General features: G+C 40.6%; 1 protein-coding gene and 1 pseudogene across 1 annotated transcript; one reads left to right on the forward strand and one right to left on the reverse strand.

Moving 5' to 3' along the window:
• Positions 1-4,558: 4,558 nt before the first annotated feature.
• Positions 4,559-6,941, reverse strand: LOC109679465 (disintegrin and metalloproteinase domain-containing protein 20-like). Its single transcript, XM_074067673.1, has one exon. It carries the CDS (start codon positions 6,914-6,916, stop codon positions 4,709-4,711), a length of 2,208 nt encoding a protein of 735 aa, XP_073923774.1. The 5' UTR covers positions 6,917-6,941; the 3' UTR covers positions 4,559-4,708.
• Positions 6,942-11,947: 5,006 nt separating this feature from the next.
• On the forward strand, positions 11,948-12,690 carry LOC141421533 (caspase-3 pseudogene; annotated as a pseudogene).

Raw genomic sequence — 12,690 nt, forward strand, 5'->3', positions numbered from 1 at the left:
GGGACACCAGGTTATCCGGACCAGCTCCCCTACATAGACACATGGCAGACATTGGCAACTTATCCTCCTCCTTGGCTTGAAAAATGCTTTAAAGATTGGACTGGGGAATGGCTCAAGTGGTAGAGCACATGCTTAGCAAGCACAAGGCCCTGAGTTCAAACCCCAGTACCAACCAAAAAAAAAAAAAAGACATGTATGTCCTGATTTGCATATTAAACATTGTATTCATGTTTGGGGTTGGCAGAGTGGTTGAAGTGGTAGAGAGCCTGCCTAGCAAGTGAGAGGCTCTCAGTTCAAATCCCAGTACCACCAATAAATAAATAAATTTTAAAAAATGCTTTAAAGACAAGCGTCAGATTACAATGGCAAGTGCAACAAATATTGGAACAAATGATGTGTGAGCCTATGCCCAGACAGCTTTTCAGAAGCTGAACCTGCATGGGACCCAAATGCAGCAGACAGCCAAGACAATTTGCATAGACATAGAGAGGCTCTGATGGCAGGTCTAAGAGAAGGGGAAAGAAAGGCCACAAACTTGAACGAAGTCTCAGAGAACTTATAGAAGTCTGATAAAAGCACAAACAGTTCTATGAGAGACTAAGTGAAGGATATTGTCTATATTCTGCTTTCAATCCTGAGGCCCCTAAAAATCAGTGAGTGATTAATGCCTCCTTCATGGGGGAAGGCCAGAAGAAAGTTACAAAAATTAAAAGTATTTACAGGCATGAATGCATCCCAGCTCCTGAAAGTGGCAACTAAGGTGTTGGTTAACCGAAACCAGGAGGCCCAAAAGGAGGCAGAACAAAAAATGAAGAAAAAGGTAAATCTCCTGCCAGCTGCATTGAATGGATGGGGAGGACACAGTTCCTGTTGGAATAGAGGCTGAGGAATAGGCAAAGGAGGTCCCTTAGGAAACTCCCCACAAACATGGCCCAAGGGATCAGAACCCCTAAAGAAGAATCAATGTGCCTTCTGTTGCCAAGAGGGACACTGGAAAAGTGAGTGCTCTCAGCTCCAGCCCAGGCACAGAGAGACAAAAGCCACCAGACAATTGTGGGGGCTACAGGGATCCAGACCCACCACCCATTTCTCCAGCCCTGAAAATGTACTCTGAGAGGGCATCTCGTGACCCATGAGTTTCTCTATATGCCAGAATATCCAGTGGCACTGATGGCCTGAGACCCGCTAAGCAAGTGGCAGGCCAAAGTCAGTTTTCAGGAGAATAGACAAGTGGCTCTGAGCTTTGGCTCAGGGTTCCCTAGGGTCTTAGCCCTCATCAATCCCCAGGAAGAAGAATGGAGATTAAATTCAGTAAAGACTGCCTTAATGGGGCCATAGATGCCCTTTAAGGTCCTGGGAGTATGGGTGACAGACAAACCTCTAGGGCTAGCCATCAACATTCCTCCAGTGGTAATAGAGATAAAGCTGGAAGTCATCCCAGTAAGAGTGAGACAATACCCAATCCCGATAAGGGCACAAAAAGACATATCTCATCACCTCCAGAGGCTCTTAAACTATGGAATCCTGAGACCTTGTCAATCTGCCTAAAACACTCCCTTGCTGCCAGTTCAGAAGCCAGGCACCAACGATTACTGCCCAGTGTAAGATCTCTGGACAGTCAGTCAAGCATCAGTGACTTTGCACCCAGTGGTTCAAACCCATATATTAGTTGGCCCTGATACCAGCAGAAGCAGCCTGCTTCTCATCTTTGAACTTAAAAGATGTATTCTTCAGCATCCAGTTGACACCTGTGAGCCAACCCATCTTTGCTTTTCAATGGGAGGACTCCCAGTCAGGTGACAACAGCAGTTAACCTGGACTTCTCTTCCACAGGGTATAAAAAAATCCCCAACAATCTTTGGAACTGCTCTGGCATCAGATTTATAGGTGTACCCAACAGAGGAAGTTGGCTGCACTCTTACAATATGTGGATGACCTCCTCCTTGAAGCAGGTAGCCACCAGGACTGTCCTAAAGGGACAGAGCTCTTACTCTGTCTCTTAAGAAAAGCTGGATACAAAGTATCACAAAAGAAGGCTCAGATCTGCCAAGACCAAGTCAAATGTTTAGGGTTCCACATCTCCTAAGACCAGTGGAACCTCAGTGCAGAAAGAAATCAAGCTTTCTGCTCAATCCCAACTCTGACTACAAGAAGACAGATCCATGAGTTCTTGGGAGAGACTGAGTTCTGCCAGATTTGGATACCTAATTTCTCATTGCTAACAAAGCCTTTGTATAAAGCCACAAAGTGGGGCAAAAAAGAGCCCCTAATCTTGGAGTCAAAATAGCAACAGGCTTTTTGTGCCATCAAGGAGTCATTAGTCAGTCCTTTGCTCAGGGACTCCCAGATGTGAGAAAGCTTTTTTTCTTCTATGTGCCTAAAGAAGTGGCATGGCAGTTGGAGTCGTGACCCAGTACCTGGGCTCATGGCATCAGCTAGTGGCTTATCTCTCCAAGCAATTGGATTCTGTGGCAATGGGATAGCCTCCCTACCTGCAAGCTCTCACAGCCAATAGCCTTGCTGGTATCAGAGGCAGAAAAGCAACACCAGAGGGAGATAACTGTCAGGGTCCCACACTGGGTTGTGCCTCCTCAGTCTTAAAAGCTTGCTGGCACGTAAAAACAAAAGGCAGAGCTCATTGCACTGATGCATGCCTTCCATCTGGCATTTGAGAAATTATTAATATATACACAGACTCTAAATATGCTTTTTCCACTCTTCATGTACATGAGGAGATATATATATATCTCCTCATATATATATATATATGATATATATATATATATGTAAAAAAACCCTAAAACCTTCACACAGCATACCGGCCTCAGAGTTCAGACAAGGTTAAGAGGATGAATCGAACACTAAAAACTCAGTAAACTCTGTCAGAAGACTCATCTAACTTGAAGACAGATCTTGCCTTTAGCTTTACTTAGAACAGGTGGAGCCCCACCAAACAACCTGGGTTCTTGCCCTATAAGATTCTCTTTAGAAGGCCAACTCACTAGTAAAAGGCATTAAGAGAAATTTTTTTTAAAAATAGGAAATCTAACCTTGCTCCAACAGATGTGCTGTTTGGGAAAAGGGCTCAGAAACATGGTGCTACACTGCTAATGCTCAAGAAAAAAAATCTCCCTATCATCTTAAGCACTGATGTGCATTCCTTTAAGCTGAGTGAATGGGTTTGGATAAAGGAGTAAAATCTTCAGCCTCTCCAGCCTCGATGGAGAGGGGCCTATTCGGTGATCCTGACTACACTCACAACATTCAAGGTGATGGAGATCACCCCGTGGATCCACCACACCAGAGTGAAGAAAGCAGTTCTAGAGTAGGAGAGTCAGCTGGACTCTAATAATCCACTCAAACTAACTCTAACGAGGGGACACTCAGCCTTGCCCTAGTCACAAACCAGAAGCTGATTAGTCAACGCATGGTAGAAGCTTGAGGAATCAACTAAACAGACAATTGATGGGCTTCTGTTTCTCATAGTGTTCTGTAGTGATACTTCAACCTGCCATCCTTTGCAGGTTCTTGATCTCTGTTCTTGATATTGTAACCTTGCTTTGCTTTGGTCAATAGGGATAACAGTAACTGCCCCAGCAGGGTAAAGCCAGATCAAAAGGGTTCTCTGACAGTTTTCTTTTTCTCTCCTACTAGCAGGATATGTCATTGTTTTTGGTTGCTTCTATTTTGGGTTCCTTTTGCAAACCTGAACCCCTTGTCCTATAAGTTGTGCTTACCTACTACTTGAACTAAAAAAAGTCACAGATAAAATGAAAAAGATTACTCATGTTCCAGTTCAGACTTGAAAAAGGGTAAAATCCTGACAATTTGCTTAGAGGATGGTTCTCTACAAGTGGAGGATTTAAAACAATATTAGGAGCTGTATTGGGCTGTCTTACACTCCAGGGCTTGCTCTCACCGGTCATGCAGTCCATATCAACCCTGATAGAAGCCATAGTGGAATGGAAATCAAACACACAATTATATTACAAGGTTACCAAAAAGTAAATCCCATCCCTAAAATGAAGGATGACTCATTTTGACAAATAAAATGTCAAAGCTTCATAGAGGGGAATGTTGGGGCCAGCTTGGCTATTTTTCTGGGATTTACTGTGTCTGGTAGTTCCCCCACTCTGAGTCCATAGGCAGCTTTCTCCTAGTTCTGCAAAATTGCAAGGCAAGCCTCCAGCTGATCTGCAATGGTTCCTGTAACTGTGACCACATTCTGTAGGGGGCTGGGAGACAAACTCTGTATTTAGCCCAGCTCCTGACACAGATTGGGGCTCAGGGCTTTGAGAAACTATGTCTCCTGTGTCCACTAGCATAATAAACTCCCTGCTTCCTGTGAAAATGATATCAGTGACTTTGTTTCCCTCGCCATTTCCTGAAACAATAGTAGTATTAAGAATATGACAATGGGCGGGACTGTAGCTCAGTGGTAGTGGAGTTGCTCATGCCTAGCATGAGCAAGTCTCTGGATTTAATTTCCAGCCCTGAAAAAATAGTGGAAATGAAGTGCTAAATAATTTAATCATGCAGACCAATTTCTACTCTCCCAGTGATTTTATTTCATGATGACACCTCAGAATCACAAAATGACTATGGAATTTCCAGAGGGATCATTGACTATTTCTTCCAGGAATTTACAGTATGATTTTGTTCATGGTGTGACTCCCATTTCTATTTACACAGTTTGAAAACTTCCACATCAGCGCTTTCCCAAGCGATGCTTTAGAACAAGTTTTGCATGTGTGTATCCACCATAAAGAATTGCACTCATAAGAAGAATTAAACGAAAACACATTATAATGAGTATCTTGTTGGTAGTCACAAGTATGTTGGCTCTAATACGTTGTTGTTGTACGTTAGGTGGAGGGCCACTCTCTGGACTACCACCCAATCCAACCTCTTGACATGTTGGTGGTTTCCAACCAGGCATACAGTGGCAGTTTTTGTTATTGTTACACACCCCTTTGAAATTGCATTTCTTTACATCACAGTCAAAATGCATGTCTTGGTGAAAAGTGCAGTTCTGTCTGAGACAGAATTGTGCTGGGCCACAGGTTGAACCATCTACTACAAGCCCCATTTCTGGCAAATCTGTCCCATGGTGCGCATCATATCCAAAGCAATGGTCCTCTTTAGCACCGTATACTTTTATATGACGAAATGTGGTGTGCTCACCTCCTCCAGGGATTTCTCTGACACCATCACAGTGCAGCATTCCACAAAAAACATCATCTTTTTCACATACAGAAGGAACGCTTCCTGGTCTTTGGATTTTAACCCCACAGTTTCCAAATCGATCACCTACTACATTTAATTTTTTGTAACATTCTGGCGAGCCATCTTTTGCTTGGTATCCAAAGAGGGCTTTGCATTGCATGTCACGGTCACTGCAGTTTCCTCTCACACAGACAGATAGCGCTGAACATGGGGTTCCATCCTGGATATAATAGTCGTTTGGGCAAATTTCTGACTTTCCATTACAATATTCTGGCAGATCACAAATACCATTTATATCTCTGCAAACAAACCCAGAGGGTGCATATTTACAGCTTTTGCAGCAACCTCCTGAGTCACAAACACTGCCATTTGTGAATTGGCAGTCGGTTGTACAACACTTATCAAATGTACATTCTTTTAAGGAGCCACAGTCACATTGCTCCCTTGTATCTTTGACCTTATCCCCACAACGACCAGTTATATAAGGAAAATTATGATATGGAACATTCGGACTACTCAGACAAGTATCCCACCCAACAAATCTAGAAATTAGTTCCACATAAGTACAATTGCTCATCATATCTAGAAGACTAGGCGTCTGAGCCATGACACAATTGCTTCTTCGATAACAAATACAACCTGGTCCATCATGATTTGCTCCAAAGTTATGACATATTCCATGTGCTACAATAGTTGCGGCCAAAAATATGTGATACCTTGTTGCATACACATATAATGCTCCCCAATTTGGGTTGCATAACCCATTATGATTGGCAAAATAATTGGCTCCTTTAATTTCGTGTCCTGTTAGAAGCACTGAAGTGGAATGTGAAATCTGAGTGAACCAACGATGCCATTTCCACAAACCAAACTCACTTACAGCATTTGCAGCATTTCCCCTATTTAAATTAACCATATCTTTAACTTCCCAGATGAATATAACCCTTAAAAAAATGTTGTAATTGACTGGTCTGAAAATGGAATGGAGGATGCTGGTCATAATCACTATCCTCTCTACTATTCTGGTTCTATTTCTGTCCTGATGGGTTAATGATACAGAAGTTGTGAAGTGAAGTCTCACGTGCTTCATGTGTCTTCTCCACAAATAGACGGTGCCTGCTCTAGGACTTTCAGCAAGTTGTATCTCTTCAAGTAATTGATTTGTCTCTTCATCTTCAACGCTACATTTTTCAGTCTCTTCTGACACAAGGAGAGAAAGCACATGCTCAAATTTGGAAGAAGCCTTCAATGGTTTGATTTCATAAGAAAAGTCATCCACCTGCAGCATGCCTCGCAGACCTCCATAGCAGGTGTCCAGTGTAGCCATGGACCCAGGAACCCCTTCCAGGTAGCTGTAGTAATAACAGTCTTGAGGGACAAAGGGGTAGTTCTCCTCCATGGCGCCTTGGTCATTATCAGTAATAACAGGAAAATGTCTGGGCAGGAAGTTTTTCTTTCGCTTCATATGGATCACGTGTCTTTGGCCCCGGAAGCGCATGGTATAAGAGAGCTGGTCTGGCATGTCACTTCCACCCCTTTTGCGGGGCACCTTCCTGGGGATCACAACTTCAGAAGAAGTGAAGCGCCATCCTGGTGGGGCACGGGAGCAACAGACAGGGGTCAGGAGCATCCAGAACACTGGCAGCCACAGAGCACCTGTCAAAAGAACCTGGGCCCAAGCAGGCCCCATGAAGAAGGGGAGCCTTCGACCAAAGCACAAGCAGTCAAGTGGAAGACAGGCAAGAGTATCCCTAAGACATGGACTTTCCCATCAGGGCAGCTGGGAGGAGAGTAAAGTGAGGCTGCTGGCTTGGCAGTCCCTGAGATGTGAAGGGGGAGGGTTAAGCTATTACATAACAATGCTGTGCTCCTTAGAGGATTCTGTGCTCAGTGACATGGGGATCCTAGGGCCCCAGGGTATTTGGGAGGTACTTGGAAAATAGTGTACACCTAGGCCAAAAAGTCTCATGTCCTAAAGGGAAGTCATAAGTGTAGGATGAATAAGTAGACTTGGTGGAATGTGAGGACAGACGTGAATTTTTTTCTCAAAGCCATATGAGGTAAGATTCAATGTTTGAGGAAGATAGGAAGCTTAAACAGAAGTAAGAATTCCTTTTGGGAATTTTGGGTGAGTTTTAGTGTTTCTAGAAATTGAACCAAGTGTTGGGTGATTGATAGAATATAAGACTAAACAGATGGCATGAAAGGAAAAATTTAGGTGTGGATCAATATTTTCTTACCAAGTTCAACCTTACCTTTCCCGTGATCTTGTGAATCGATTTCATTCGTAAGAAGTTATATACAGACTCTTCTTGTCTGTGAATGTTCATAGCAGCATTATTCCTAAGTTTATTCCACATACCAGAGACAAAGAACCAGTCCTTAATAAACGATAAACAAATTTGTGTATTCAGTGCGATGGTTTTCTGTGTTGACATGAACAGATTTCTAATAGATGGCAAGAGCATGGATGAATCTCACAGATATGAGAGAAAGAAGACAGACCAAACAGTGTGCTTAACTTGTGATTTAATTTGGGTGAAGTTCTGGAATAGGGCATGGAATCTATGGGATTGGTAATGTACTCAGTAGTTTCCTAGTGTGATTGTTCAGGAATGCGGATGAAGGATCTTTCTGAAGTGAAGGAAAATATCAGTTAGGATTCTAATTCACATGGTGGTTTCAAATGGAAACTCATCAATCTGCATCCTTAAAATGGTTATCTTTTATGGTATTCTAGGTATACTATCAATGAGTTAGTGTTTAACAAGGGTCTGAGTTTAACTTCTTTTCGAGCAATTCTAGACTTAGCACATCACTAACTCAAAAGCCATCTTCCTTACCTTTTCAGAGATCATTTCAACCTAGAACTATGTAAATATGTGATATGGAAATAAATACATGTAAACCCAGATCAACACAGGAAGTTGATGACTTCAACTTATCTCCTTCATTTTTCCCTCTTTTAGGTCATTCTTTCTAGTTTGGAAGAGTATCACACAGTAATATTTAAAAATCAATTAAGAACGTACTAGATTTCAGATGTGTTTCATAAAATACATGGGAATATTTTAAAATTAGTACAAGCAAAATATTTTAAAAGTTCCAACTACAACTCTACATCAGCTTTGAATCAATTAGCCATGAGGAGAAAAAGTAATTTCTAAGAAAGCATAATTCATGAAGGGGGTGCAGGAATGAACCTAATTTTAATGGGTATGAATTGCATAATTGGATAATTCATACACTAAGTATGCATTAAGAATTATGTTATTAAAAATATCAACATACCAAAAGGATTGGGTCATTTGGAGAAACTGTAGTAACCAGTAATTCGGTATTATAGCATGACCAGAAAATGTTGACTTATCTGTGAGAATAAGGACGATAGGAGAAAGGTAATGATGGAAAGGTAGTTAGGCTACTTTTAATATTCAGGTCCTAGAAAATGCTGTCAGGAACCTTCCCAGACAGAGTATTGCTAAGCTCATGGAGCATTCAATTACCTGAAGAGGACTGTTTACACACATAGGAGAACACAGAAATGAGTTTCTAGTTGAATGATCCTGTGTGTGTGTGTATTTTTCAGATCTACTACCCTGGCACATTTCAAGCATTCAATACATTATTGTTAACAATAAGTCACCATAATGCACATTAAATCTCTCAAGAACTTACTCATCTGGCATAACTCAAAATTTGTATCCTTTGACCAGTATCTCCATTTGTCTTCCCCAGTTCCTGGAAACACAATCTACTCTCTGCTTCTATGAGTTAGAATATTGTAGGTTCCTCATCTAACTGAGATAATGCAATATTTGATATTAGGATAATGTACTCTAAGTTCATCCATATTGTCACAAATGACTTCCTATTTTAATCTGAATAATACTCCATTGTGTGTGTGTATGCACATACATGCACACACACAATGGAGTATTACATATATCTAATATTATATTTATTATCTATACCATATTCTCTTTAACCATTCATCCATCAATGGACTCTTTGGTTGTTTCCATATTTCTGCTATTGTGGAGAGTGCTGTAATGAACTTCGGAGTACAGATACCTTCAAGAAGTTGTGATTCGATTTTCTTTGGGTATATACCCAGAAGAGGGATTGCAAAATGATATGGTAGTTCTATTTTCAATACCTGAGGAACCTTCTGTTTTAGTTAGCTAAAACAATGACTTCTTGTGTTAGTTAGCTTTCCTTAGCTGTAACAAAATCTCTGAGAAAACTACTTAATGTAAAGAATTATTTATTTTGTTTAGTTTTTTAAGAAGCCTCCAGATTGTTTTCCAAAGAGGTTGTACTAGCTTACATTCCCACCAGCAGTGTACGAGTGTTTCTTTTTCCCGGCATCCTTGCCAACATTTGTTGGTGGTGGTGCTCTTGATGATAGCTATTCTAATAGGAGTTGAGGTGGAATCTTAGTGTGGTTTTGTTTTGCATTTCCTGTAAGGCCAGGGATGGTGAGCACTTTTTCATGTTCCTTTTGACCATTTGCACTCTTCCTTGAAAAAGTTCTGTTTCATTCAGTTGCCCACTTCTTTATTGGCTCATTGATTTGGGGGAAGTTTAGTGTTTTGAGCTTCCTGTATATTCTGGTTATCAGTCCTTTGTCTGATTTATAACTAGCAAATTTTTTCTCCCACTCTCTGGGTGGTCTGTTCAATTTAGAAACCATTTCTTTTGTTGTTCAGAAGCTTTTTAATTTCATGTAGTCCCATTTGTCCACACTTTCTCTTAGTTGTTAGGCTGCTGGAATTCTACTGAGGAAGTCCTTGCTTATACCTATTGCTTCTAGAGTATTCCTGCAGATCTGCCATATGATCCAGCAATACCACTCTTAGGGATATACCCAAAGGAATGCGACTCAGGTTATCACAAAGGCACCTGCATACCCATGCAGAACTATTCACAATAGCCTAGCTATAGAAACAGCCAAGATACCCCATTGCCAATGAATGGATTAAGAAAATATGGTATTTATACACAATGATATTTTATTCAGCCACAAAGAAGTATGAAATTTGTCATTCACAAGTAAATGAATAGAACTGGAGAACATCATCTTAAGCATAGTTAGGCAAGCTCAGAAGGCCAAAAATCTCTCTTATATGTGGATTATAGCTCTGAAATAAATGCAGTAGTACTATTGTAGATGGGTCACACACTAAGGGGAGAACGTGTATGGGAGGAATAGGGATAGGAAAGGAAACTTAAAAGTTAAATGTGGTTGATGTGCTCATTGTAGAGGAGCAAATGTAGTAATATTAAACTGGCAGAAGCCACTCTGGGAAGTGGACCAGGAAGTAGTGAAGAGGTCTGATAGAGATGAACCATGTGGGTTGCAATGCACAAGTGCATGGAGGCAACGCTAGGAATCTCTCTGTATAACTATCTTATCTCCAACTAGCAAAAACTCTATGTCTTCCTTATTATCTCTTACGTTGTCTCTTCAACAAAATTGAAGAACAAGAGGGTAGAACAGGTTCTGTCTGGAAGCAGGTGGGGGCAGGGAAAGGTGGCCCAAACAACATATACACATGTGAGATGTGAGTAAATGTAAAAATGATAAAATGAAAAATAAAACAAAGCAAAACAATAAAAAGAATTATTTATTTTGGCTCAACGGTTTCAGAGGTTTCAATTTATCATGGTGGGAAGTGTGTGGCAGAGAAGCTCACTTCAGAGTAGTCAGGAAGCTGAGACAATGTCTGTCCTAGCTCCCTCTCCTTTTCCCTCTTTTATTCCACTGGGACCCCTACCCTAATTGGATAGTGCTACACACACTCAAGGCAGGTCTTCCCCCACCTCAGATAATCTTCTCTGGAAACACACTCACAGACACATCTAGAGGTGTGCTTTACTAATCTTCTAATCACTTCTCAATCCAATCAAATTAATAATCAAGATTAACCATCGCACTGCACCAATCTACTTTCCTGCCAACAGTGAACGAGGCTTCTCTCTTCTCCACATCTTCACCAACATGTTATTTCTTATATTTTTAAAATACAATTTGTCCAAATGTGTATGAGATGATTTCAATTTTGTGTTTGGATTTGCATTTCTCTGATGATTAGTGATGTTGATTTTCATATACTTCTTGGTCATTTCTATGTGTTCTTTGGAGGAATGTGTATTCAGGTTATTTTTCTCATTTTCAATCAGATTATTCCGGTTTTTGTTTTCTAGTATTGAGGTTTCTTAGTTACTTATAGATTCTGGATCAATCCCTCTTCTGTAATTCCTTGCAGCCACTGTTCTTTTTATTGTGTCCATGTCTTTGCCTTTCTAGAATGTCACATAGTTGAAATCATGTTGTATGTAGCCTTTCCTAGTAGTATACATTAAGGTCTCTCCATGCCTTTTCATGGCTTCATAGCAGCTTTTATATTTACTTTTTAGCCCTGGATAGTATTCTATTATCCGAATATACACAGTTTATCCCTTCACCTACTAAAGGACATACTGATTTTTTCCAAGTTTTGAAAACTATGAATACAGCTATTATAATTTTTGCACAAGTTTTTGTGGAGGCAAAAGTTCTCAGATATGTTAGCCCCCTCACCTCTTTAGGCTGCCCAGGGCAGAAGTGAAGCAAAGCAGTAGGTTCTGCTGCATGGAGCTGTGAAACACTGAAAACTCAGTGGGCTCAAAGCCCTTAAGAAAATTTGAAACAAAGATCATACATGGAAGTAAATCAATGGATTCTGGTATATCCTTGGACAATAGTTACAAAATGAATTATTCTGAAATGGGTTTCTGAGTAATAATTAATAAGAACTTTGATAAAAAGCACTGGAACGGCACTTGGTCTAGGACAGATGTAGACACAGTGAACCTCAGAGAAACATCAGTGAACTTGAAATATGAAGTTAGGAATAAAAATGATCTTACGTGTGAAGAAATCGTGGAATTACTGCACAATGTTTCTAAAGAAGATAACAGTAAAAAAGGAACAGCTGTATTTGTGTAATTCTAAGCCGTAGTGATGAAGGAATAATTTTTGGAACAAATGGACCTATTGACCTGAAAAATTGATAAGTTTCTTCAGAAGGGATTATTGCAGAACTCTAACAAGGAAACCTGGGGAGGGGGAAATGGGATGATAGAAGTATACTGTGTTATTGAGACAGACAGTGGCATTGACGATGACATAGCATGCCAGAAAATACCAGTAGAGGCCAACTTCTTGTATGCATATTCCACAGCACTTGGTTACTATTCCCAGTGAAATTCAAAGGGTGGATCATGGTTCATTCATTCCCTCTGTTCTATGCTCAAACCATATGTGCACAAGCTCGAGTTTACACAATTCTTACTCTGCTCAAATAGAAGGTAGCCATGGAATTTGAGTCCTTCTCCCTGGACTCCACTCTTCATGAAAGGAAACTGATTCCATGTATTATATTCATGCTCACCAAAGAACTGTATTTTTATCACTAA

Source organism: Castor canadensis, chromosome 3, assembly GCF_047511655.1.
Source record: "Castor canadensis chromosome 3, mCasCan1.hap1v2, whole genome shotgun sequence".
Taxonomy (NCBI): Eukaryota; Metazoa; Chordata; class Mammalia; order Rodentia; family Castoridae; genus Castor; species Castor canadensis.